At 40.6% G+C, this 27,380-nt stretch overlaps 1 protein-coding gene across 5 annotated transcripts in view; it reads right to left on the bottom strand.

The window, feature by feature from the left end:
* Positions 1-27,380, bottom strand: part of OFD1 (OFD1 centriole and centriolar satellite protein) — a 69,810-nt gene that overhangs the window by 17,095 nt on the left and 25,335 nt on the right. For 2 of the 5 annotated variants that reach the window (XM_075194828.1, XM_075194824.1), the window contains 8 exons: positions 21,548-21,639; positions 20,215-20,404; positions 17,385-17,506; positions 15,604-15,715; positions 13,430-14,038; positions 13,057-13,189; positions 11,690-11,790; positions 5,239-5,358 (listed from right to left, as the gene is read on the bottom strand). In XM_075194828.1, coding sequence (XP_075050929.1) covers positions 5,239-5,358; positions 11,690-11,790; positions 13,057-13,189; positions 13,430-14,038; positions 15,604-15,715; positions 17,385-17,506; positions 20,215-20,404; positions 21,548-21,639 — 1,479 coding nt within the window. The remainder of the gene's footprint in view (positions 1-5,238; positions 5,359-11,689; positions 11,791-13,056; positions 13,190-13,429; positions 14,039-15,603; positions 15,716-17,384; positions 17,507-20,214; positions 20,405-21,547; positions 21,640-27,380) is intronic. The other 3 variants (XM_075194825.1, XM_075194827.1, XM_075194826.1) reach the window with 3 other exon arrangements.

Genomic DNA, 27,380 nt, shown 5'->3' with positions numbered 1-27,380 from the left:
CAGGCCTATGGCCATTCCTAGGATGTCTGAGTACCAAACCCGACATGGCCAGTCTGGGGCCACCAGAATGGCTGCCACTCTCTTCCTCTTCAGTATCTTGAGTACCTGTGGGAGCATGGGAATCTGAGGAAACTAGTACAACAGATGAAACCTCCAAGGAAACTGACATCATTGTATCCGGCGGTGGGATCACCGGATTTTGCGCCAAAATTAGAGACCTTGATATTCAGACAGGACGCTATAAAGTAAATTTCCGGCTGACCTCAACAATGAACTAGAAGTAAAAACATGTCCCCATGAAGAGATCATTCTCCCGGATGAACTCTGCTGAGACTGAGGTAATTGGCCTCCCAGTTTTCACACTCCCGGGATGAAGATGGCGGATATCACAGCCCAGGACATGATATTCGATGTCACCTTCATGGCCATGGTGCTGGCCATGGTGGTGCAGGATCCCCCATGACGGTTCAGGTAGGCTACCGCTGTGGCATTGTCTGACTGGACTTCTAGGGGTTTGACCACCAAAATCCTCTAAGCCTGTACAAGCACCCTGTAAATAGTCAGGAGACCCAGCACATTGATAGGTAGCAGTGCCTCCTGAGCGACCCAGAGGCCCTGGAACCGGAGAGTACCAATGACTGTGCCCCACCCGGACCGACTGGCATCTGTAGTCAGCAGGATTCACTCTTCGGATTGGACTAACCGACCCATTGTGCGATGTGATCGGTTTAACCACCAGATGAGGGACTGACAAATGGTCGCAGACAACCTGAAGAACAGTTTGTCCAGATGAAGAGGGGTCCCTATGGAACGTCCAAAAGTAAAACTGCGCGAAGGGTACGGCTTTGAACGTGGATAGCATGGTTCCCATCAGCTCATGCAGTGGAGGCGGGACACCTCCCACCTTGCCAGGAGGAACCTGGTCTTGGTCAGAACTGAAAGAACCTTATCAACTGAAAGAAACAACCTCTGACACCTGAGGGTAAATGTATCATTCTCCGGATTCTGCAAGTTGCCGGAAATCGGCGACTTTGCAGTGACAATTTAAAGCAGCAATGGCTTATAGAGGCAAGTTTGGGAACCAGCTCTGCGATTCCAGAAAAGTAATTGTCAGGCAAAGATGGCGAGGCAGGACAGAATGAGACGGAGCTTTTAACACAGATTGTCTAGGTAAGAAACAACTGTGAGTCCCTGAGAATGAAGGAGACTGGCCATGACGGCCATTACCTTTGGCCTACCGCCCGAAGGGTTTTCACAAAGGGTAAAGCCCGGAACCGATAATGGGGACATGGAGGTAAGCATTCTTGATATCTAGCGAAGCAAGGCACTCCCCCGTTCCATGCCCGCGACAAAGGACTGCATCTTGAAGCCCAGGACTCGAACCAGTTTGTTGAGGGTTTTTAGGTTTAGAATCGGACGGAAAGAACAGCTTGCCTTCGAAACCCCAAACTTCTTTCCAGAGAAGGGACTGGAATAAATCAGTCCCGAAAAAGTTTTTGGATTGCCTCTCGGAGAATAAATATTGTAACCAACAAGAGGAGCACACAAGGAGAGATAACAGGCAGGAGAGAAAAATCGCATCACTGCTGAGGAAGCGTGCCAATAGGAGGGAGCCCTCCCCTTGCTACTTATCACCATAAGGAACAGGAAGTTCCGTTGAAACGTCTCTGCAGCATGCATGGCCCCACCGGAGTGAGTGCAGCTACAATTGTACTCTCTGATCCAACTGAGATCTGCTGTGGCTGTCTGTCACCCTGGCCCAGTGTACATTGCTTTGCAGAACTCCTCGTTGCCTAGGGTGGACCTTACCAACAGCACCACTGTCCGGTCTGCTGTGGTCGCGGCTGCCAGTGCTATTCACGTGCACAGATACATTGTGCAGTAGCTGACAGCCGTTTGCAGGCTCATGCACACCTAGAGCAGTAGATTGCTGTAGCATGTTGGGGGTGAGGGAAGCCTGCAGGCTATTTACCCACCCACTCAAGGACACGGAGTGGAGGAAGCCCACAGGCTGTCCACTCCTGGGCATAGCCAGATTTAGACCTCATGGGGCCCTAGGCAAGATACAGGTTTTGGGCCCCCTCCCTGAAAAAATCCATAGCACTATAGTTTTTTAGCATAACATATAGGGGCTGGCTGGCAGACTTTAGCCCAGGGGAGGCAAGCATATAGCACTGGCCCATAAGTAGCGGCCCATTTTTAAAGGGTGGTCTCACCGCCGGCCCTGGCAGGGCCCTCTGGGGACAGCTGGGCCCTAGGCAATTGCCTAGGTTGCTTAGTGGTAAATCCGGCCCTGCTCCTGGGGAGTTGTCCTTGAGTCTAACACATAAAAAAAATTAAATAAATTAAAAGTAAAAAAATAAAGAATCCCGGGCAAGAGCTCTAAAAGCATGCCGACCCCCTAGGGGCACTTAAAATAAACGGAGGATAGATACTTCTGGGAGGGGCATAGTAGAGGTGGAGTGGTCCTCTCAACACTTTCAGACTGAAGTGCCCCTGACTCCAGGAACACCTACTGTACCCTATTGTGTACCAATAGGACGCCAGAGAAAAAGGCTATAATGCGGTTTCTGTTTCTTTTCGCTCACTGTCTAATGATATACTTGTATCTAATTAATTATATCTGATTAAGTAAAAGCAATCAGTGGTTACTGCAGTATTTTGCTAATGGTGGGGTCAGTTGTTTATGCGTTTGTTATTTTACAACTATGACTGAGAAAGGGACTTTCACGACTAAAGGGTTCACTGGAAAGTCTGTGCAACATTACACTTGTGGCAAATGTAATTCTAATGTACCTTGTTGACAGTCTAAACCAGATGCCCTGTGCGCAGCATGCGATATGGAGTTTTGTGTTCACCGTTTTCCTACTACTGCATCTGCTGCCCTGGAGGAGCCGGCTTGGGTTAAGTCATTGGCAACTTCCATAGCCGAACTCACTTGGGTAATGTCTCAGCCCAAAGAGGTAGGTGAATTATTTTCCTTCTCTAAATGAACCACAAATTCCACCTCCACAGTCTGGTCTGGTGTTATCTTAAGCAGAGTCAGAAGAAGCAAAAAGTTGGTTTTTCAACATCTCCTCAGCTTTTTTAAATGATTTTTGAGGCTTGGCAACACCCCGATAAAAAAAATGCCGGGGAAGTTTAAGTCCCTTTACCATCTGAAGAGTCTGTTAGATGTGAGGATTCTCCAAGAGTAGATGCTACTATTGCCCGATTATATAAGCAACTGCTTTACCGATGCAATGAGCAGCTGTGGAGCATATTATTCAGGTTGCTATGGGGGAAAGCAACTTAGGACAATCTTCTCCCTCCCGAGATGGTTTTCATAGAGGCAGGGACTCCCAAGCCACCAGACAATGCCACTGCATGACACAACGGTCCACCACTTCTCTGTGGTAGGGGCTCTTCTACTGCAGTTTCAGCACCATTGTTTGGCCTCAACCTCAGATACTTGGGATAGAGTGGTGGTCACAAGGGGCTATGTCATAGACCTTGTCAGATTCCCTCTTCTCAGATTTTTTTTCCTCAGGCCTTCCTTCCTGCGGTCTCAAAAGAGATGGAAGGGGCTATAGAGGGGAGGTGCTACATTTTTTTTAATGCAGAATCTTATCACTCCATGTATGGTGGAATCAATGACAGATCCAAATTATTTTATGATCAGAGTTTGCATTCAAAAAACCTCTCTATGTGGCTAGTTTTAGAAAACTTTTTGTTTTCTGGGAAATAACTGAAAATCCTTAAGATGTAGAAAAGCACATTGTTCTAACACACCATAACAAGAAGTATATCTAGCTGTCCCAATAAGTCTGTGTTCTACAGGATGAATGATGCTTACAGTTCAAGCACATAGAATAAATAAAACAACGCTCAGTCCAGTCAATAAAAGGTATACAGTCTCTGGACCTAATTTATGAAACACACTGATGCGGAGTCTAAAACATCTTGGTTTTCCCAATGATGTGCCCAAATGTTCACCCAGTACATATCACGGTGCATGCTTACTCCCTCTGCAAACTAGAAGTAATGCAGGAAGGTGGAAAAAATCTCAAGAGGTGCACTATGCGAAAGTGTAAAGGTCACATGAAAAGTCCAACACTACTTTTTCCTCCTAAAATACTACTCTGTTTAGTCTCATTGTTGGCTTAAATTAGCAATGAGAGGGAGGGGGCTCCTGGAATGTCTTTATTACATGTGGCACTTTTGTTTTATTGAAATTATTATTTTTTATATGGGGTGAAAAGGGCCTTTCAACCATGCGCTCATGGACATCCTTCCTATACAACGCTGTTAAGACATGTACCAGGCAGTATTCCACAGGTCTATTCCAACAGGCCCTGAAAATAATGTCAGCGTAAAATACGTTTACAGACCGGTCCTTCTACTGTTAGTGAAGGCTTAGGTCTTATTTTAAAAGGACACTTTTTACCTGGAGAATTTGCAGCATGATTTTGAGAAGCATAGTTATATTACCAATATGTGGGTAGAAAAGTGTAGTGCTGCTCTATAGTTTCACGGTGTTCCAGCTACAGCAGTCCAGACAAGTTTACCAAAATAAGGACTATTACTACACAAAAGTAATTTCCTTTCTGTAATCACATGTATCTGCATGTCTATGTGCTATAGTTCTGCATGTGCATGTTCTATATTTTTACAACTGTATCTGGAACTGTATGTCTGAAGGGGGGACGGGACTTTATTTAAACTGAATTAAAAATAATTATTCAAATTGCCATCTATGGGTCTGATGTCGAGATAGGATCAAAAGGAAAAAAAAGACCAAATTTGCACCTTTACAACACCATGTTGCATTGGAGGGGGATATTCATTTAGGGACAGATTTTTATTTGGGGTAGGGCATGTCTTAGATCAACTTTAAATATCAATGTAAAAATAAAGTTGTCAAGTATTTGTGTTCTACGTGAAAAAACAGCCAGTATTTTCCTTTTGTGCAATTTTTTTTTATTAATTTGCACCCCTTGCATTGTAACATGGTTTGTCCAGGAGCAAAGTTACTCCTTTTCTGCTATGCTCCTAACTCAGTATCAGGCCCTATATAAAGAAGTAAACCTAATATTTCAATAGGAGTATATTTATAAAGTATATTACCTGTGTGGCACAAATGTACGTAAAAGAGTTGGAAAAGCAGAAATGTATACGTTGGACACAAAAACAATAGGCACATAATATAAAACGATGTATTGTATATATATATATGAGAATGAAGAGCACATAGCTTACAGGAGTCAGGCAGTGAATTAGCTGCCACTGGTACATCTGCAGTGACACGGATGTCATGAACAAAGTCCTCAGATGGATGAGACAAGTCACTTTCAAGCTGCTCTGGTATGTCCTCCTGGTCTGAGGGAGAGAGGAGGGGGAATAGTTTAACAATGATCCCATTATCTTGAAGTCCAGGGCCTGGCAGAAGTGTCTGGGAATGACGGCGTTCACACACTATGGAGGCCCAATTCTATAAGGGCAGAAAAGCAGAGGGGACTTTTTTTTTACCTCTCAATTAACACTGTTGTCACTGCATGAACAAGGAGCAGGGGAAAAACAATCTAGTAAAAGAAATGCTAGATCAACATTTAAAAGTGGGACATATTGAATAAATACTTTTATTTATAGATGTCTATTACTGAAATGGACAGTACAAATACACAACACCTTTTTTTTTTTTTATAAAAACAACTAAAAATAATTGAGTATAGACCTGCAGGGATAGCCAGAAATCCACTTTACATATTGCTGGCCTAGACTTCAGCACAATTATATTAAAAATTATATTAAATCACAGTGATGACTTTGCAGTCATAGCCAAAAGTTTTGAGAATGACACAAATACTATTTTTCACAAAGTCTGCTGCCTCAGTTTTTATGATGGCAATTTGCATATACTCCGGAAGGTCATGAAGAGTGATCAGATAAATTGCAATTAATTTCACAGTCCCTCTTTGCCATGACAATGAACTTTATCCCAAAAACATTTCGAATGCATTTCAGCCCTGCCACAAAAGGACCAGCTGACATCAGGTCAGTGAGTCTCTAGTTAACACAGGTGAGAGTGTTGACGAGGACAAGGCTGGAAATCACTCTATCATGCTGATTAAGTTAGAATAACAGACTGGAAGCTTTAAAAGGACGGTGGTGCTTGAAATCATTGTTCTTCCTCTGCTAACCATGGTTACCTGCTAGGAAACACGTGCAGTCATCATTGCTTTGCACAAAAAGGGTTTCGCAGGCAAGGATATTGCTGCACGTAAGATTGCACCTAAATCAACCATTTATCGGATCATCAAGAAGTTCAAGGAGAGAGGTTCAATAGTTGTGAAGAAGGCTTCAGGGCGCACCCAGGAACGTCCAGCAAGCGCCAGTACCGTCTCCTAAAGTTGATTCAGCTGCGGGATCAGGGCACCACCAGTGAAGAGCTTGCTCAGGAATGGCAGTAGGCAGGTGTGAGTGCATCTGCACGCACAGTGAGGCAAAGACTTTTAAAGGAAGGCCAGCAAAGAACACACAAAAGGTACAGGGAAAGTAATTTTCTCTGATGAATCTCCTTTCAGATTGTTTGGGGCATCTGGAAAAACGCTTGTTCGGAGAAGGAAAGGTGAGCGCTACCATCAATACTGTGTCATGCCAACAGTAAAGCATCCGGAGACCATTCATGTGTTGGGGTTGCTTCTCAGCCAAGGGAGTGAGCTCACTCACAATTTTGCCTGAGAACACAGCCATGAATAAAGAATGGTACCAAAACTTTGTCCAAGAGCAACTTCTCCCAACCATCCAAGAACAGTTTGGTGACCAATAATGCCTTTTCCAGCATGATTAAGCACCTTGCCATAAGGCAAAAGTGATAACTAATTGGCTTGGAGATCAAAACATCAAAATTTTGGGTCCATGGCCAGGAAACTCCCCAGAACTTAATCTCATTGACAACTTGTGGTCAATCTTCAAGAAGCGGGTGGACAACAAAAACACAGAAATTCTGACAAACTGCAATCATTGTGTGAAAATCAAATAACTGTATGAAGTAAACCAAATTCATTTTGCTTTACCGTGCAATTGCGATTAGCACGCCACGTGTTATGACGCAATTGTACAGATTAATAGCACACACATTTACACTTACACTTGTAAATAATAAATATTTATTAAGGTTCCAAGCCACATTTATTTATTAGTAAAATATATTAGAGATTATTTATACATAAATGATAATATATTAAAGGTATCTAAGGCTCAGAATATAGGAAATGTATCATGTTTAGTGTAATTTTGATCTATACAGTACCATGATGAATCCGCTACTAGCGGCGAAGCAATCGCTTCCTGTGATCGCTAGTTACGGAAGAAAAAGGATTAACGTTCAAATTGATATTGTGTTTGGAATGCAAATAGGTTGGTAAAAACAGGTTTAGGTCAGTTCCCTTAGGCACAACATGTGCTCAGCTGTTGGAGTGAGCTGGCCTCACCTTATCATAGGAATCTTTTGAACTGACCTATGACCATCAGACAACTGGAACATCATTAACCCTGGACCAATGAAGACCTCTCTAAGTATTATCTGTGTACATAGTGACATCATCACTGTTTTTTTTGTAAACTGAAGCTGTACAAAAAAAGCAAGCTTCACTGGGCCATTTCTTTCTCCCTTCTCTTTACTGCATAACTATATGGACCTGGGCCCAGGTGAAGCACTACCGAAAATGTAATGTATTTGGTTTTTATACTTTCCTGCTTTATTATATCTTTTATGCGTCATAATGGCTTGCTGTAAATCCTGCTATATTTTGCAATTAAAATATCTTTGTGCATTGGCACCACAATAATCACATTGGACAATGTTTATTGGTACGCAATAAAATTAACTTAATAATTGATTAGGCAAGAATCAGTCAGTATGTGGCCCAGAAGGTGATTGACAGCATGCCAGGGCAAATTGCAGAGCTCTTCAAAAAGAAGGGTCAACACTGCAAACTCTTTGCATAAACTTAATGCAATTGTCAATAAAAGCCTTTGATACTAATGAAATGCTTTGTGATTTTACTTCTGTATTCCATAGCAGCATTTGACAAAAAGGTCTAAAAACACTGAAGCAGCAAACTTTGTGTAACCCAATACTTGGGTCATTCTCAAAACTTTTGACCATGACTGTATATCTGGCCCAAGACATTGCCACATGTGAATGGTGCTTGTATGATGAAGTTCAATGGATGAGGCCCATCAGATCCTGTGCAATGTTAGATTATGAAAACTGCATTAGAACAGATTAATTTGTGTGTGCTATGACACAAGAGTAGTTCATACAACAGGACAGAATAGTATGTTGCATACTGGCAGGGCCGGATTAGGGGAATGGAGGCCCCTGGGCTAAGGGGGCCTCCATCCCCCCGTGAAGGCCCCCCCCCGTGATCCGAGCCGCCCCCCGGTGAGCCGAGCCGCGCCCAAGGCACTTACCTCCTTCTCCTGGCATTGCAGTCCTTCCCCGGCGCGGTGTACGCTCTTTACTGAGGAGATCTCGTGAGAGTGAGACTCACGAGATCTCCTCAGTAAGGAGACTACAGCGCGCCGGGGAAGGGCCGCAGTGAAAGCCCTCAGCAGCATTAATTGCGCCGGGGGCGCCCCCGACCAATCCATAATGCTGTTGAGCACTTTCAAGGGCCCCCTGGATGCCTGAGGTCCCTGGGCTGTAGCCCAGTTAGCCCTAGGGTTAATCCGACCCTGCATACTGGCTGATGGGAGAAAAAAACCAATAAGGAAATCGAAATCCATTTCTACCCAGCGACTAAGAATCCGTGTGGGGTGATGCCAAAATGTTGTTTAGATCAAAACTCATTTGTTAAAAGTCATATTAACCACAGCAGAATTTAATCCAAGGTCTGCAATGTTTTTCAGGCAATGAAAAAGAAAATGAACAATATAAGTATCACAATTTGTTGGTAGAGCAGGATACGTTTATTATTTGGGTAGGTGGCAGGGTTGAATAAAAATATTTTCGAGCTTTAACGCGGCGGTACTTCGGGGGAATTGAATTCCCCCCCGAAGTACCGCCACGTAAAACTTTTTATCGTTATTACAGTAACATTAACCTGGCTTTCTGCTCACAGCTCAGGGAGCAGGCCGCGTTACTTTTTCAAGTAACGTGGCCAATTGAATTCCACCCCCTAGTGTCTAGTCTCAGTGTTTTATATTCAAATAAAATCCTCCAACCAGGCCAAACCTGTTCCAAAAAGAATAATTTTATTGGGGTTATTAAAACACTACTAATCCTTAAACAAAATAGTGGTATATATATCCTCTCAGGTGAAAATGAAATAAATAAAATGGGTCACATGACGAGCACTCAAAAATAATAAAACCTATAACACATCTCTAAAAATATCCAGATTTTGCAATGTGCTAGATTTACTTGCAACTGACATGTAATAAAAATAGTGCGAATGGTATTCATAAATCTGATCTGGGACTTTTGTAAACTGGGATTACAGAGAAATACATACCCATTAAATTCAATGCAATGCACAATCTAATAGTTGATATCTATCCTGCACGTACTATAATGTTATTAAAAGTCTTCATTTATTTGCCAGTACACAAGTAGTCCACAATGGCTTACACAATATTACCATGTAATGCATTGTTCACTAAGGTACTGACAGCTCTAAATGTAGCTCAGACAATATACAGTTTATTACACACAGATGATGTGGATTATTTTGTGGGTTTTACGATTGTCTTATTGTTGTTTACTGTCTTTTGGGACATTATGAAAACATTCCCCTGAGCTAAATAGGGTCTTTGTGGTCAGTGACATAAAACTTTAGGGATTGTGCTGAAATATTCCAGTGGTCCTGGATATCATCAAGAAACACTGACAACATGGGACCTCTGTTGGCCTCTCATGGGTAGTACAACGTGTATTTATCCATAGTAACACAACACAGGCCTCCCAAAGCCACAGATATCTGGTATATCTTCATCAAAACTGTAGGAGTCTGGATTAGCACAACATGGATTTTATCATGTTTCCAACAAAACTATTTTGAAGTGAGGTGGAAAGCCAGAAAATGACGTTTGCTGTGTTAAAAAGTTACCCAAACAGGAGACTGTCTTTCCATGGAATTTCTCCAGCCAGCGAAGAGTAAGAGACAAATTCAAACACAGAAAATGAATGATCTGCATAGCCTGGTGTTAGATCACTAAGAGGTAGAATTACTAATCAGATTCTAGTTATCATTTATTTAGTACATTCTACAAAATGACAGCTAGAATCTGCTTGGTTGCTATGGGCAACATCTCCACTTTTTCAAGCCCGCAGTTTAGTAAATATACCCCTAAGTCTACAAATGTTTTGCAGATTATTAGGTCAGGGAATTGCAATGCAGTGACCTTGCAAGTGAAGAAACTAGTGTCCGTCTGTAAACATTTAATTACACAGAGGAAAATCTAACTGTTGAAGTGAAATGGGAATTATTCAATAATAAGCGAGGGGAAAAAAATGAACTTAATATGTAAAAAACTTGAAAAAAACAAATATCTTTGTAATTTTATACATATGAGAAGACAATGATATCACTGGTTTTAATTCAACAGTACACTAGAAAATGCACATTCATTCTTTGAGAAATAGGCCTTTAAAAGGGTGCCAATCATGTGCTTGCAGTACCAGTTGTCCATCTTTTATTTCTATAGCAGACTGTCCAACCAGCAGCCCCACCATCCTCCAAAACCTCTATTGTACGACATACAATTTGCAATCCTGCAAGCACTCAGTTATACCGTATACATGGCCTGATTGATGTAAATACGATCAACTTCTTCATTCTCTGTGCTTAATATAAGTCAAGACTGAACAAAACATTATTGTGACAAGATGATGCAGCATCACATGGGATAGACAACCTCACACATAATCGTACTGATCCATTTAAATTGAAGGTAATCTTCCTAGTTGCAGTGACCCTAGTATTGGGCTCTCCACACTGGTAGATATCAGTCCCAGTGCAGATTTTTACTTCAATGAAATTACATCAATCTTCTTAAGAGAGATTCTTCAAAAGTATACCCTGTGCTACTTATTTACAGCATCGACTACTTTAGGTCTCAAATTCTCTCCAGCGCATCTTGAAACCTCAAATGCAGCACATCTTTATACTGGACACTTTACACCCTATGACATCAGGCAAAGGATAGGAAACCCCATGATTTTGGACAAATTACTAAGCAGTGGGGTTGGCCTGTATGTGCTGCATATAGGTTGAAGAAAAATGTGGAAAACAGAGCTAACGTTAGAAACTCTCTATTACGAAGTGTACTTAACAAATTACAGCTGCCGGGTTGAGGTCAGGATTACAAATTGTAAAACAATGGACCAGTCTACTTATGGAAAATATAAAAGGATATATATGGACTAACTTGAAATACTTTCATCTAACTTACTGTAGTTCTGGTCTATTCCCTGTGATAAAACTTTGTATTGTACTGTAAAGATAGTTTGTATTAGGAATACAGAGATGACTACACATTGTGTACTGCTGTGTTTTAGCACTTGCATGGATGGAGGAAAGGCTGCTGTCAGATCTTATCTGGATACACTGCACTTCTTCAGCTGCTGCAGCTGCTTACAAATTCCTTCCTAGTTCTGGTTCATTTCTGCTATTTTACATGTAAAACAGTCATAAAGTTTTACCTTGTAGTGATGAGTCCGAGTGATTCAGGTCCTCCGGATGTAACATTTCAGGCTTTGAATGGTCTGTTAAGTCCAAACTTGCAGCAACTGGCTGGCAAGCACTAGAACAAAGAAATTACAGTTTAGTAGGTAAATAATGGTTTCTAATACAAATTAGGGCTCCGCCGTGGACTACACTTCATTCACTGTTGGTCCATCCAGTTTCTGGAATGTTTGTGTTTACAGAGTCTTCATTTAGTATATGGATGAACAATCCTCTTTCTCCTGTATTTACTCCACAGTGAACACACGTACAGGGAATGCCAATTATGAAATCCAGTTTATCCTGAATCTTTTTGTGGTGGCAATAGAGGTCTATCGGAGTCTCTTTAAATTCTTCAAGTGCTCCTCTGATTTAGAAAATACAACCCTATTTTATGATCCTATAACTGTGACAATTTTTCAATTAAAAACATATATGTTTCAAGATTCTGTACCTAAAATAAAATATATTTGTTCTAATACAATACCAAAAAGAAAAGTCCAAACTGTCCCTAAAACAATATGAAATGTTCTTAGATATAAACAATAAAAAAGGAAAGTTAAACCCAAAGCATAAAATATGTATGTAAACAATCCTGTCCATTAAGGTATAGAATACCCCTGTATATGAGAGGTGTGATAACTGGCTAACAATTCCAGCAATTAATTTCAAATGGTGTCATAGGTTGGTGTCTATTACAATGATAGCTGCTTCGCAAAGGACTCAAACAAGTGAAAAGATATTTGAGTTCCAGAAATTAGCAATTTATACTGCTTTAATGCACTTCATTGCTGTGATTTTTGCAAAAGAAAGGATAATATCACAATAGTTAAGGCTTTGTGTTGCTAAACAAGCCATAATAATTAAATGTCCTGCAACCTAACAACCAATCAGATGTTTGCTTTCATTTTCTAAAAATTACTAGGAAAATGGCAAAAACTAATTGGAAGGGGTTATAGACCATTTATGCACACTGCACCATGTTAATAATAAAGTCCTATGTGCAGAACAGGTATTTATTACCATGAAAGTAGAACAAGTAGTATTAGTACATATGATAATGAAATGATTGGAAAAATATATAGTATATACCAAATAAAGGGGACAAAAAAAACAGGTGATAAATACAGAGGATGATATGTAGGCAACTTACAGGATATTAAAAGTATGATAATGTAATTGTAATACCAAGGTAATAATGTATTAATAAATAAGAGTACCAATGATTCAAATTTCCAGGAAAAGCGAAAGATTGTGTGCGAATCATATATAAATACATGACAAGGACATATGTAATGCTATATTAAGTCATAACCATATGATAATTTGGATGGTGTTTCTATACCTGGGGAGTTGCTCTATTTCGGCTCCTGCATCCGTAACATCACAATGAAGCATGGGAAGCTGCACGGTTATAGGAATGGGAGAAAGTCTGTGGTCTGGACTGTGGTGTGATGAAATGTAAGAACCATCGTTATCTGTTGTGGATAAAAAATAATTATATATAGAGTCTTTGAGCTCTCTGGTGCAAGGTAGACACTAATGAAAGCAAATGTCTCTTTGGCTGCTATAAGTTATAGCAAATATGAGTTATTGGCACCCCATTAAAGGGCTACTAAATACAAGTTAATCCAATTGTTAGAACTTCTCTGATATTTAGTTCTGTAAAGTACCGGAGACGTTTACGTATGTACTTGTGAATGTTGTTGTCATATTACCTTCCAAAGAGACTCTCTCCCTGTAACTCTTTCCAGTTCGTGACACTGGAGTTGAAGACAGTCTGCGGGCAGAAGACTTCTTTGTCTGTGATGGGGTCATATTTACTTCCGCTGGCAACAGCCCATCATATTTCTGTGCTTTTAGCCTGTTTAAGAGAATATGCTGCTGCGGAGTGAGATTGTCCTCTAAAAAAGTGACTTTATGCTGAGGCGTGGCTGCTTTTGTGCCAAAATACCCTCTGCTTGGCGGAATAGCAGTCTGTGGGTAGCTCTCAATGGAAGCAGTCTGAATGACTCTGTGCTGATAGTTACGGTAAGCCTCCTCTAAATATTCGGCTTCCTTTTCAAGGTCTTTAATTCGAGCTTTGGTGCTGGCCACAAACTCCAGATCTGAGTCAGGAGAGCTGCTGCGAGTCCATTCAGGGTGACCATGCTTTTGACCTGAAATGCCACCTGTTTCAACAACAGAATCCAGAAAACGTTGGCTTTTGAAGACAGGCTTTTCAACATAAATATGAGGGCGCACAGTCTTGTAGGCGGGGAAGTCTAACACAGAGTGGCCAAGCAGAGATGCCTTGGGGGTGCGATACACTTCATTTTCAAGAGCTGCTGAAGCATAAGAGTCACACAAAAGGTAAACAAAATAGAAAACAAAAGATCATGTGGTACAATAAATCATTGAGAGATGTATTGCTTTAAGCGGGTTATTACCCTCTAGTGATTATCAGATATAGCAGAATGTCAAACAGTTCAAGTAGATTATACAGGTAGATTGTGATTTACAAAGAAAGAATGCTGAAGCAGATAATATTACATGAGCGGAAGAAAGACAGCAAATGGTTTACTCAACAAATGAGAAATTCAATAAAAGCTTTTTATTTATTATGTCTTGGTTAAAATTTTAAATTATGTAATCAACCGAAGCATTTAAAGTTGGTCACACATGTTTTGATCCTGCCATTGGGCCAGAGAACCAAGTGACAGGATCACTATCCAATTCAGCAAAACGAGAACGGTTAAACTGAAAGATCTTTAGCACTTGGGCTGAACTGTTGGATCACTTCCGCTAATACTGGGGTATCTTCCAACACACTCTATGATATGATCATTTTCGCATCCCATAGACGTTTTGCGGCCGCACCTGAGAAACTATCCGACATATTATTTGAACTAGTCCCAAACTAGCACCAGTGTTGCAATTTGGTTCCCTTTGAAGAAAGCATTCTGCCCATTCATTCTATTATTTTTTTTAATTTTTGTTTTCCCAAACATTTAGTTTTTTAGTGCGTCATTGTGGCGTTACAACAATAAATTCAGTATAGGATCATCATCATCAACATTTATTTATATAGCGCCAGCAAATTCCGTAGCGCTTTACAATTGGGGATTCATACGATATCAAGCAGCACAGTATATAATAGCCCCAATTGGGGTAGAAAATTCAAGTATTCATAGAAATAGAAATCCTATTTGAGTTTTCTCCTCCCTGCGCTGGAGGATTTTTAAGAATACTTGAAATATAGATTCTTGCTCATCTTACATCATCCACAAAATGTAATTAGAACGCTAAAAGATAGATCAAAAGTTTCATAATCGTATATATTACACCATTACATTGTGAAGGATTTGGTTAATCAATTTGTCCCAATGTTCAATTGTTGGTGGTTTCTGAGAAGTCCATTTAAATCTGCTGCCTCCTCTTCTCCGTTATAGCTAGAGTTACAACTCACAGCCGCGTTCCATCTCGTGGCATGCATCAAGAATATGGTATCAGTAGGCACAAACGGTATTGGGACCTTTGATATAAACCTTTTCTTACCACCACCACTGGACTGGAGCTCTCCGTGAGAGCGTCTGCTCCAATGCAACACTTCCTGTAACATTTTTACTGTGCACAGAACAAATGTTTTCTTCAACACATTACAAGTGCCCCCTCTCTTCTAAAAGAAGCTGACCAACTTTAAAAAGCTCCTGAATTCCTGTCCCATTTCATGATATAACTTTGGCAAATTTGTGGTACATTTTCCATGTAAACATACATGTAGATGCAGACTTTAAATAAACAAGACTATTTCACTTTTACCCTGGAGGTGGGAAATATTAGCCTATAATACATTCTACACCCTAAAGTGAAAAAAACGCAAAGTAGGATATTTAAATAATAAATGCCAAACCTTGCTGTGTTTGTCTCAGCTGATATTCCAGTTGCTCTATTTGAGCACTTAGTCTTTTGGAAGATTCCTCACGATTAAGTAACTGTACTTTCATTTCTAGACCGCGTTCAATCTGCAAATGCCAAGGATTACATTATCAGCTCTGGGCCTGGTGTTACCAGTCATGTGAGGCAAAAGTTCATTTAATACAGGGTAGACTATGTCAGAAATCAATTTAGAGGCAGTTATCTTGTATCACATTGACTTTGTAATATTAGAAAATAATTAAGTAAATTTGAAAAAGTGCATCACATTGCCAAACCAACTTTTCATTTTCCTGATATTTCTTATTTGAAGGAAATCTAATACAACATATATTTTCATAGTTGTTGAATCAAAAATAATCCATCAAATTTCAACATTTCCCCCACTATTCCAGAAGTTATAAAAATGTAATATTGCTAACAGTAATTTAAAACACCACTTCACCAAAACTCTCAGTGAGGGGACGTTTACTTTTTGGATTCCAATAAAATAATAAAAAAACACATCTCTAACAATATTATCATATCTGTATTTTGAATAAGTGATCAGGCTAAGTCTCTAAAAATAATAGCAAACAAACATTTCTTGAAGTTATCATTCAGTATCTGTCCCTGTTTGACTTTTGAAAAGTTATTTAAAAATGAGTAGACTCAAATTTGGTACAAGGTACAAAGTGTATCTCAGCAGGCATCCAAATTTCCAATGTATGATTCAGTATATAAAATGTTGAATTCAACACAAAGAATGGCAACATACAATCAGTGACAGGTATCAATCACACAGGTAAGTTCTCATCATTAATTTGCCACTTCTACTCCTATTAAAATTCACGTTGGCTCTTTATTTGTATGAATCCTAAAATAAATTCTTAATTACATCTGCAAAACTAGAAACTGCCACTCAATTTGGAAGTCTCAATAAATTGAAGTCAACCTAGACCATTGTTATTTGCAATTGGTACCTGCTTGGGGTATTAAAAACAACAAAAACAATAGAAATATTATAAATAATAAATAACTTAAATAGAAACATAGAATTTCACGACAGATAAGAACCACTTGGGCAATCTAGTCTGACCATTTTTTAACCTATGGTAACCTCAAATCTATTTGAGCCTTAGTTCTTTGTAACAATATCCTTATGTCTATCCCAAGCATGTTTAAATTGCTACTGTATTAGTCTCTACCACCTCTGATGGAGGCTATTCCACTTATCCAATACCCTTTCTTTGAATTAGTTTTTCCTCGAGTTTCCTCTGAACCTACTTCCCTCCAGTTTCAGTGAATGTCTTTGTGTTCTGGTACTTCTCTTCCTTTGAAGAACGTTTCTCTCCTGTACCTTGTTAAAAGCCTTGATATACTAGAAAGTTTCTATCATGTCCCCCTTTCCCTTCTCTGCTCCAAACTATACATATTAAGATCTTTTAGTCTTTCTGGGTAAGTTTTGTGCTGTAGGCCATGCACCATTTTAGTTGCCCTTCTTTGTACAGTCTCTAATGTATTTATATCCTTCTGGATATATGGCCACCAGAATTGAACACAGTATTCTAGATGAGGCCGTATCAGTGATCTATACAGTGGCATTATTACTTCTTTCTTTCTGCTACAATTCCTCTCCCTATGTAACCAAGCATCTGACTTGCCTTTCTCATTACTTTGTTACATTGGTTACCTACCTTTAATTCACCTGAAATAGTGACTCCTAGATCCCTTTCCTCCTCAGTAGTATAGAAACATAAATGTTGGGTTTCATCCTACCTCTAGTTCTAGTTGTTTTTCAAGGATTTCCCTCTGTATTCGGAATTCATCCTGGTCAAATTTTTTTGCAGTCTCCAATTTTTGTAGCTGTTCTTGAAAAATCAAGAGCTCGGCTGATGTTTCTGAAAATTTAATATTAAGAAATAAATAAACCAAACTGTATGTTTCATTTAAATGTTTAGAAATCAGTGAATCCATGTGTTAGTTGTCAAGTTCCAAACTCCTTATTAGTTACTCCAAGTCAGTAAGTGCAATAGAGAAGAGAGGGTCATTTAAAGATGGAAACAGAAAAACATCATATTAAAATCCAAAACTACCTATTTCATTATTTTAATCCAATCCAATCATCTCCTAAAATATTACTCAGTTTAACTTCATTTATGTCTTAGGAGTGAGAGGACATGTATTTATTACATGTGGTACTTTTGTGTGTTTTTAAGGCTTTTTATTACAAAATGTCCATAACCAACCCTGCACATGCTGATGGACACGTTTTATTTTCTATAGTGCTGGAGCAATCATATGAGTATTAATGTACAAAAAGTGTTTAAATTGTGTGTAAAAATAGAAAATGTATTTATAATAATTATATGACACTTAATCTGATGCTCTAGAGGAGATGGGAAAAAGCTGTTGGAATTGTGTTGCCCCCGGAAATCATTCAGGAGAACCAGAGGATTGCCAAAAAGTCTCTGTTCATAAATGGCCCAGAGGATGGGCTGAGGCTACTTTCAGTGGTCTCAAGTTTGTGGAATGCAAAGTGAAGACACCAGGAAGTCTTCTCGCAGCGCTGGGCAGGTTTAATTTGAACCAGGCTATAGGATAGGAGCCAGATAGGAGCTTCCAGTTCCCCATGCATGGAATAGAGAGCAGCAGTGCCAGAGCCCCTGCTGTTAGCACCTTCTGGATGCAGAAATGGCCTCCAGGGAGTCCCAAGATGCAAAAGCTGAACATTAGAGCTCAAAGAACTCTAACAGCGACAGCCCCAGACTATAGCCCCATGGTTTAGCTGTCAGCCTCTTGGACTATTTTGACTTAGAGGTTTTACTGGACTCTGGACTGACAAGTCCTGGATGCTAATTTTGCTGGGAGATTTAAACTTTCTCTTTCCTGGCAACATGGGGACACCGGTTAGTACACTCCTGCCTCTGCGCAATGTAAAAGTAAGAGCATAGTCTGGGATGATTCATGTGAGAAATAAGGGAATTAGTTTGGTCTGGTTAAAGGGAAAGGGGGCTTGGTTAGTGCATGTTAGCATGCATGTGGAACATTGTAGATAAAGGATCAAATGCTCCACGTGAAGGTGTAATATATTTACTATCTTAAAGTGATGATGTGTGTGTGTATAATGGCTCTTTTAAGAGCTATCTCTGAACAATAAACACTATAACTAAATATTCTGTTCTTCTGTGGTGCCTATATAGTTTTGTTCCTGTGACCTACAGATAACAGCCAACACTCATCCATGTCCCAGAGTCTTGAGTCAGCACCCCTCCAGCTATTCAGATCCCAAGTCAGCCATCAAAAAGATCCAACCAGATTGACCAGCACAGAGGTGCTGCAGCAGTTACTCATACTACTGAGAAACAGGTGACAGTAAAGGACCCTTGCGGTGGCAGTGACTATTGTCTTAGAAATGGGGGCACCATGTTCATGCACAGTTGACACTTGTAGTCTGCTAGTGGTCAGTAATGGCAGGTTACCAACTGTAAGCAAAACTTCAACAAGACACACTGACCTTTCTGGATGCACATTGTGTGTGTTACAATGGTTGGCTGGACCCTTTTACTGGCTAGAATCGCTGGGAATTGCACTATGCTGAGCCCAGACATTCTCCCTATTGATCTGAACACTTTTGGGTTTAGCAACCCTTCACTATACGCAATAATCGTAGGGGAAAGAATAAGAATTTAAAAAAAAAATAGGTGCATTTTTTCTTCTAATCCACCTTTATAAATAAATATCATTGAACCGGTAAAGTCCTTGCATTGGTCAGTGGAAACTTTTGACGCCCCACTGGTGCTTGACAATTCATGTGCTTCCCTGAAACCCCGGGTGCAGCTGCACAAAATTACGCATATGGCATCACAAAAGAGCATTGGAGTTGTTGTTTTACATTTAGCGGTTTGTAAATGTCCCTGGAAACGGATACAGATCACCACCAGGTCAGTTATGGAACCAGTGACATTAGGTTGATAGCTACAGTGTCACCCTCTTAGTCTGTCAAAAACAAAGCAAACAAAGTGCATGCAACACACCAAACACGGTACTAGTCTCATCTTAGTGGCAGGACTTGTTTTTTTCTTTAAAACAATTATTTTGCCATTTTCTAAATTAAGGCTCAGATGGAAACTTCTGCATTAAAATGTTGCCATACAGTATGTGTTTCTGAGACACACCAATGTTAAAATATTCTAATAATTAAAACCAGAATATTAAATATATGTATGTAACTCCATAGTGGATTAGAGCTAATTTCTTCATTTACATTTAAAATAGGTTAATTTATACACTACATTTCAAACACAGCATTCAACATATCATCATCACCATTTATTTATATAGCGCCACGGATTCCGCAGCGCTATATATTAGAGATTTTTTCAGTAACACAATGAAAAAACTTGCGACATATCTAATCTGGCATCATTAGACCTAAAGTTGGCAATCACTAATGTAGGGATTGGTGAAAGAACACGTTTGAGTGTTTAAAAGGGAATTTAATTTTTAACAAATCAGTTGACAAGGGTACTACACATGTATAAATAAAATGCATTAAACCTTAGAAATGAGCTCATTAAAAGTTACAGTATAGGGAACAGTCACTCACTTTCTCTGAGAAGTTGGTTTTCTTTTTGCAGTTCCTTTAGCTGTTGACTCTGTAGTTTGACTTGAGCCTGAAGTTCCAGCTTCTCTTCCTTTACCAGTGGATAGTCCACCATCTGTTTTAGCTTCTCAGTTAAGTGGTGATTCTGCTGTGTTACTAGAGACAACTGAGCTGTCAGGGTATCCACCTTTACCTGAAGGAACAATTACTAGTTAGACGTACAACTATATAAACAATATGTGGACAGGTTTTTAATAGTCAAAGTCAAATGAATGTACAGAAATGCCAGACAAAGCTATGCTAGCCCCACACATAGTAACATGTGATAATCCAGTAGTTTGTACCAATTGCAGAATGACCTGGGTTCAGTTTAGTGGAAGGACATATTGGTTAAATTTGATGGACTGGTGTCTTTTTTCAACCTCATCAAATATGTTACTAAGTTACTAAAACGAACCGGATCAGAAATGCAACATGAGAGCACACGACCAGGCACAAATGATAATGAGGTCATACTGAAAGGCTTGGACACCTACATATTGGAGGTCCAATGTCACAAGAGTTTACAGGTTTTAACCTGCAAAGCTTTCTTTTCCACAATTAGTAGGCAAGTAAAATGTAGATTGTAGGTGGTAGTGCAGCTGTAAAACTGATTTTTGACTCTCCAGGTAGAACTGAAGGCCGGGATTGAGCAAGGAAAATCACCAATCAACTTCCGGACCTTAGCAGAGACACTTGATGGAACAATGAAGCGCTGCTTGCAGCCTTCCAGCAGAGATCACATGCTTATATTGCGGTCAGTGTAGCTGAAACGCCGCGACCACCAGTGGACCTTGGAAAGTGTAATAGTTACAAGTATTTGGCTTACAAGAGCAACAGCTACAGCAGCTGGAGTCAATCCTAAAACATATAACCCTTAGACTTTAGAATTTGATGTGTTGTCTTTAGAAATATTATAGACCTTTTTGTATGAATTGTAGCTAGCCAAATGGGCCCATTTACACTAACAATTGTTTTAATTATTTTCCAGTGCTGTGTATTAGAAGGGAAATGTAGTAGTCAAATATATTCTGATGGATAGTTGTATTATAACAAGCAATTAGATCTGAAGTCCTTCCCAAAAGTATGGGTTGTATGTAACATATAATAGTTAATACAGAATTGTTATCTTGATGCTTGTATTGGTTTGTAATTTTCTTCTAGTTTTGATGATTGCAAATAATTTAAAAATGATTAGGCAAGAAAAAAAATATATATATGTTGTTTCACAGTTGCTGGTTTCATATTTCCCCTGAAGCTTTTTGGAAGGATTTTATACAGTATAAAAGCTATTTACTTCCAGGTCTTTTGTGCGAGAGATGGCTTGTTCTAGTTCTTGTTTCCTCGTGTTAATTATAATGGTATCTTCACGTAATCGTGCAGCTTCCTCTGAAAATGCAGCACAAAAAAAATGTAAAATGTTATAAGCTGGTTAAAGCCTCCAAATTCCCACAAACACTACAGTATAGAAAGCAAAAAGTTTATGAATGAAAGTTGTGCAGTTTTGGCCAAAAATATTGGCACTCTTGCAGCTTATTATAATAATGCATAATTTATTCTACAAAATTGTTGAAACAATATTTTGGTATATTTTGTTTTGGAAAAGAACACAATAAGCAGAAAAATGTACTAAGTCGTAGCTTATTCAACACAGAAATCCTTAAATGGGCTGGACAAAATGAATGGCACCTTGTAGAGTATGTTAAAAGGAATTAGATTTGAAGCAGGTGATTCTCCTTCTCTTTGAAACTGAACGCGCCTGTGGTGACAGCAATTTAAACGTCACTCATTAAACAAGCTTGAATAGAGAGAAGAACTCATTCTCCTGTTTGTGTCACTGTGTGTACTGCAATGAGCATGGAGAAAAAGGAAGAAAGCCAGAGAACTGTCTAAGAAGGTCAGACAGAAGATTGTAGCCAAGCACGGACAATCTCAAGACTACAAATAAATTCCAGAGATGTTGATGCTCTCATTTTCACCGCACACAATAGTTTACAGAGAGTTTTTAAGCCCTTGGCATTGTAGCCACCTCCCTGAACGTGGCCATAAGATAAAACCTGATGGAAGATTGCAGCGCAGGATTGTTTCAATGATAGAGAAAGTACTTCAATCAGCTGCCAGATTCAAACTGACCTTCAGGCACAAGGTACAACAGTTTCAACTCGCACCATCAGAATGAAAGGTTCTGTAATACTAACAGATAAAGAATTATGGAGACCAAATACTGTTATCAATGTCAACTTATGTTTAGAGGAAACTGTAAGTTATTAGAAAAAGCACAAGAGTACTATTTTTGGCCACAAATGGTACATTACATTATTTTTAAATACATGTAAAATATGTACTGTATAGATACAGTACATATATACATAAAAAAGGTAACAGTACTTTGAATGGATAACTCAGTATGTGACTAAGGGCTAGATTTACTAAGCTGCGGGTTTGAAAAAGTGGGGAAGTTGCCTATAGCAACCAATCAGATTCTATCTTTCATTTATTTAGTATGACAGCTAGAATCTGATTGGTTGCTATAGGCAACATCCCCACTTTTTCAAACCCGCAGCTTAGTAAATCTAGCCCTAAGTCTCTTCCTCCTCCCAACTAGGAAAATTATGGGTCGCTCTTCACCAGGATTCCTGAAGTTAAACAGTAACTCACGCCATCTCAGCTATGATTGGTCTATACTTGGTCACACTTGGCTGTCAATGTGACTGGATGAGCCACCAAATCATGTAGCGTCACTCACACTCATTGCTGAATTATTAAGAGGCAGCTGCCTGGGGAATACACCAAAAGAGGTTGCAGCACCGGTTATTAACCGATTAACCATAGGGGCGATGGGGCTTCCCATGAAAGGATTTGCATGGTCTTACTAGGTGAGAGAAGGAAAAATTTTAAGAAAGTATCTTTGGATGGAGTTTTCCTCTGAATTACTACAATGTGTCATTTATTCTACACAACTATCTTAACAACCATAATATACTCAATTAAAAGAGGCTAACAAACTCCTCCATTAGCTAAAATCAAAGGTTATTTTTTTATTTCGAGTCCATTGTCGGATTGCAGACGGACTGGGGGCCCCCTAAGTTTGGCCTGGGCCCCTTGCAGGGCCATCCACATGGCCCTCAGTTCTAAGATGTTGATAGGAAAGGAAGTCTCCTGACCCGACCAATGACCCTGAAGCCAGAGATGGACGATCACAGATCCACACCCTTTCAAACTGGCGCTTGTGGTCACTATGATCCTGGTCCACCGGGCAAAGGACCTGCCTATCTCCAGGTGTTCCTGGACCACCCACCACCAAAGAGACACCCGCACCGCTGGGGACAACCGGATTAAATGGTGGTCCAAGAGCAAGTGGGATCCTGATCACATTTTTTAAGAGGTCCCACTGAAAGCAGTGGGAATAAAACCGGCCGTAGGGAAGTGTCTCGAAGGTGGACACCATCTTGCCTAGGAGCCTTATGCAGAGGCGCATTGATGGTCTGCTGCAGGCCAGAACTCTTGATGTTGTGTCCTGAACTAATTTGATCTTGTCCTCTGGGACAAATACCTTTTGTACACTGGTATCCATTATGAGTCCCAGGAAGGGCATCCTCTGGCAGGGAACCAACTCGGATTTGTGGCGGTTGATTATCCAGTAGAGGCGCTCCAGGGTGTTGATGGTAAGTGCCAGGTGCTGAAGTAACAGCTGGGCTGAGGAAGCCTTGATGAACAGGTTGTCTAGGTATGGAACTATTCTCACTCCCATGGATGGAAGACAGGCCGCCAGGACCGACATTATTTTTGTAAACACCCTTGGTGCCGATGAGAGGCTGAAGGGTAGTGCCCTGAATTGGTTGTTGAAAGTACCTACCATAAAGAGGAGCAGGGCCTGGTGTCCCTCCCAGATGGGGACGTGTAGATAGATGTCTATCGACACTAAGTATTCGCCTGCTTTCAACACATTTATTACAGATCAGAGAGACTCCATGCGAAACCTGTCCACCCGCAGGTGAAGATTTAGCATCTTTAAATTAAGAATGGGTCGGAATGAGCAATTCAGTTTGGGAAGCAGAAAGTGGATGGAATAAAACCCCTGTCCTCTCTGGTTCCAAGGAACCAGGCGATGACTCTGGCTGAAAGAAGAGACGCGACACAATGAAGCATCGCCTGTCTTCTTTCCGTATCCCAAGGCAGGTTGGTTGAAAATAAACGGACGAGGGGCTGGACCTGCAAGATCTGATTGTGTAATCCCTTGTCATGATGCCGCAAATCCAACCCTCTTTGGAGGACGCCATCTACTGATCCCTGAACAGAAGCAGACATCCTCCCACTCCCGCAGCCGTGAGAAGGAGTGGACCACATTTAGGATTTTGACTTCTCTGGAGGCTTGGGTGAGGGACGTCTCGAAGAGTAGGAAGACCTACCTCTATGAGAGTAACCCCTGTTCCCAAACGGTCTGGCCCTGGAGGCCTGCCTCTACCGGAAGGGACCCCCGAAAGGGCTGCCGAAAAGAACCAAATCTTGGAGTTCTAGATTTAGGTAAATTTACCGGAAGGCAGGTACTTTTGGCAACAGTTCAGGACCAAATAAAACTGTACCTGAATAAGGCAAAGTTTCTAACAATTTCTTTAACTCAGTATCTGCATCCCAGGACCTCAACCAGAGTGTTCTTCTAGATGCTACAGCTGATGCAGATATAGAGGATGAAATAGAGGCTACGTTCTGGGGCGCCTCATATCCTGAAGCCTCCTTGAGGTGAAGGGCCAGAGGGAGCAATTCCGAGTCCTGCAGTCAAATGTCCCTCTACTTTGCGGTCAGTTGCACCTGCAGGGCTGCTGTGCCTGCCACTGGTAGAGTAGTGTGGCAAGCTAAGCGTGCCACAGGATTATCCACACTTGCAATCTGTCCTCAACGGGCCAGATTCTCTTCCTGTAAGAGATACAGAGCAAGGAATCTCTGTGGGATAGTAAATCTATAGTCCGGCTGTTTCCAAGCTGCTTCGGCAATCTCAGTTAACTCAGCTGACGGAGGGAAATGGATTGCGTGTCTTCAAATCTTTTTAAAAAGACCATGATCAGAAGCCTTTCGTTCTTCTAGATCCAAAAGGTCTAGGGCTTCACATACTGCCAATACCAGGTCGTCAATACCCTGATATCTGTGGGACTTCTCCAGGTCTATTACCTGTGCGGAATCAGAATCATGCATGAGTTCTCCCTCCTCTTCTGATGATCCTTCAGAGTCCGAGAGGGACAGAAGAGGATGCGTGGACTGGTGTCTTCTGTTTCTTGATGGAATAGGTCTTGGCGAGTCCAAGAAACGGTTTAACCGATCTAGGCCTCTGACCAGAGATGAGGACCAAGCAGGTTCTCCAGGAGGAGGAACTGAGATAGCGAGTGAGGATGATGTGCCAGCCGACCTAAAATCCACTGCCTCGGCCATCACGGGTAAGGTGAATGATGCAGGTAAGTCAATAGCTACTGATGTGGAGGAACAGCAGTAACCACTGGTATCTCAACTGGCCTAGTAAGCAGCTGAACCAACGTTGCAACAGATTGCATCAGAGAAGATGCCCACGTCGGTTCCTCCGTCAGAGGTACACCAACCTCAGCCTGTGCGGGCTGGTCTCCCACGTCACAGTCAATGCGGAGCGCCCCCGGGGTCCTGCTGTCCAATAGGTAAACTTAGCTTTACACTATGATAAAGGAAAGGCACCTCCTGCAAAATACTTTACTTGTTCAGACATGTTTCATGTTTCTGAATGGAAATAGTGTCACCACAGAAGGAAACAGTATGGAATACAGCCAGTCACACAGGAAACAAGTTTGGTATAGATACAATGATACAACTAATCTATGACAACTAGTCAAAAGTAGTATCTTGTAATAATCTATGATCAGAGTGTAATATAATATGCAGAATATAATAATATATGCTAAATGCACAAACAGTACTAATAGACTCCTTAGTAATAATTGAGTACAGAAGTATAGAGCAATATAAAATATATATATATATATATGTGGTATTAGCCTTCCAACGGGCTAAGCCAGCTCTACAGGAGAGGAGTCTGCCAGCAGCATCTGCAGTGTTAAGACTGAGAGTCTGCTGGTTTCCCGGGGCATTATTTGGTGCCATTAAAAGATTCCATAGTCCTGTGTGCAGTGGGAGAACTCTATTTTCATTAGTTCCCTCTCCAGGTCTTTGCTGCTCCTGTAATAGCGATCGTTAGCTGCAGCTTCTTAATTTAGTAAGCCTGCAGCGATCACTCCAATACTGCATCCATTGCTGTGGTGGATAGTGAGTATAAGCAAGTTTTCCCACCTCCTATTCTGAGGGAGGAACTTGGTCTGTTCCGAAGATGGCAGCCACCACGGATCCGATTACCGGCGCTCCTCGCCTTTGACGGCAGTGTCGGTATATTGGGTATCTGTCAGTGTGACAGCGGCTTAATTAAGCTGCCTGTCAGCACTAAAAACCTGAAGGTGCAATCAGCGAGCGCTGTCCAGCTCTCACTATAAAACAGCTATAGTGCAGCTATATACTCAGGAAGCATGCCCTCCCTTTATAGAGCACGCTACCTATATTCCTTAAAAAAACAGGAAGAGAAAAAGTTACCTTTTATAGAAAATAATAAAATGAAATAAATCTAGACTAGCAAAAAAAGTAAGCCCAACTCCCTGGAGCGCTTACTCTAAAACTGATCAGCTACAGTGGATGCCGAGGGGAGGGGTCTGTCAGCTTGATACATTTAACAAAGTTAACTAGTTAAGTACCAACTCAACGCTTCCATCATACAACCCATGGTAGTAGTGTCCCCCAGAATTGATGAATGAAATTTTTTTTTCACTATTCCTAATTGATCAGGGGCTAAAACAGAAATCGGGGGTTTCACAATGGCAGTATAAGAAGTTGATTCTTTGAATTCCAACCACCTAATTCATGTGGCTGTGAACTCTGTATCTGACGCAGATAAAATGATGTCAACCATTGACATATAAAAGTCGATTTGATGGAACCACTCCTCAATGAAAATGAGTCTTGTGATCTCCAATAAATGGGGATGAGGGCTATAGCTGCATTGTTCCAAGTGTTTCAGAAGGGATTGTTTATCTTGAATATGTGTGCACCTTTATTTGCATTTTGCT

The sequence above is a fragment of the Mixophyes fleayi genome, chromosome 2 (genome assembly GCF_038048845.1).
Source record: "Mixophyes fleayi isolate aMixFle1 chromosome 2, aMixFle1.hap1, whole genome shotgun sequence".
Classification (NCBI taxonomy): domain Eukaryota; kingdom Metazoa; phylum Chordata; class Amphibia; order Anura; family Limnodynastidae; genus Mixophyes; species Mixophyes fleayi.
This window is presented reverse-complemented; position numbering and strand designations above follow the sequence as displayed.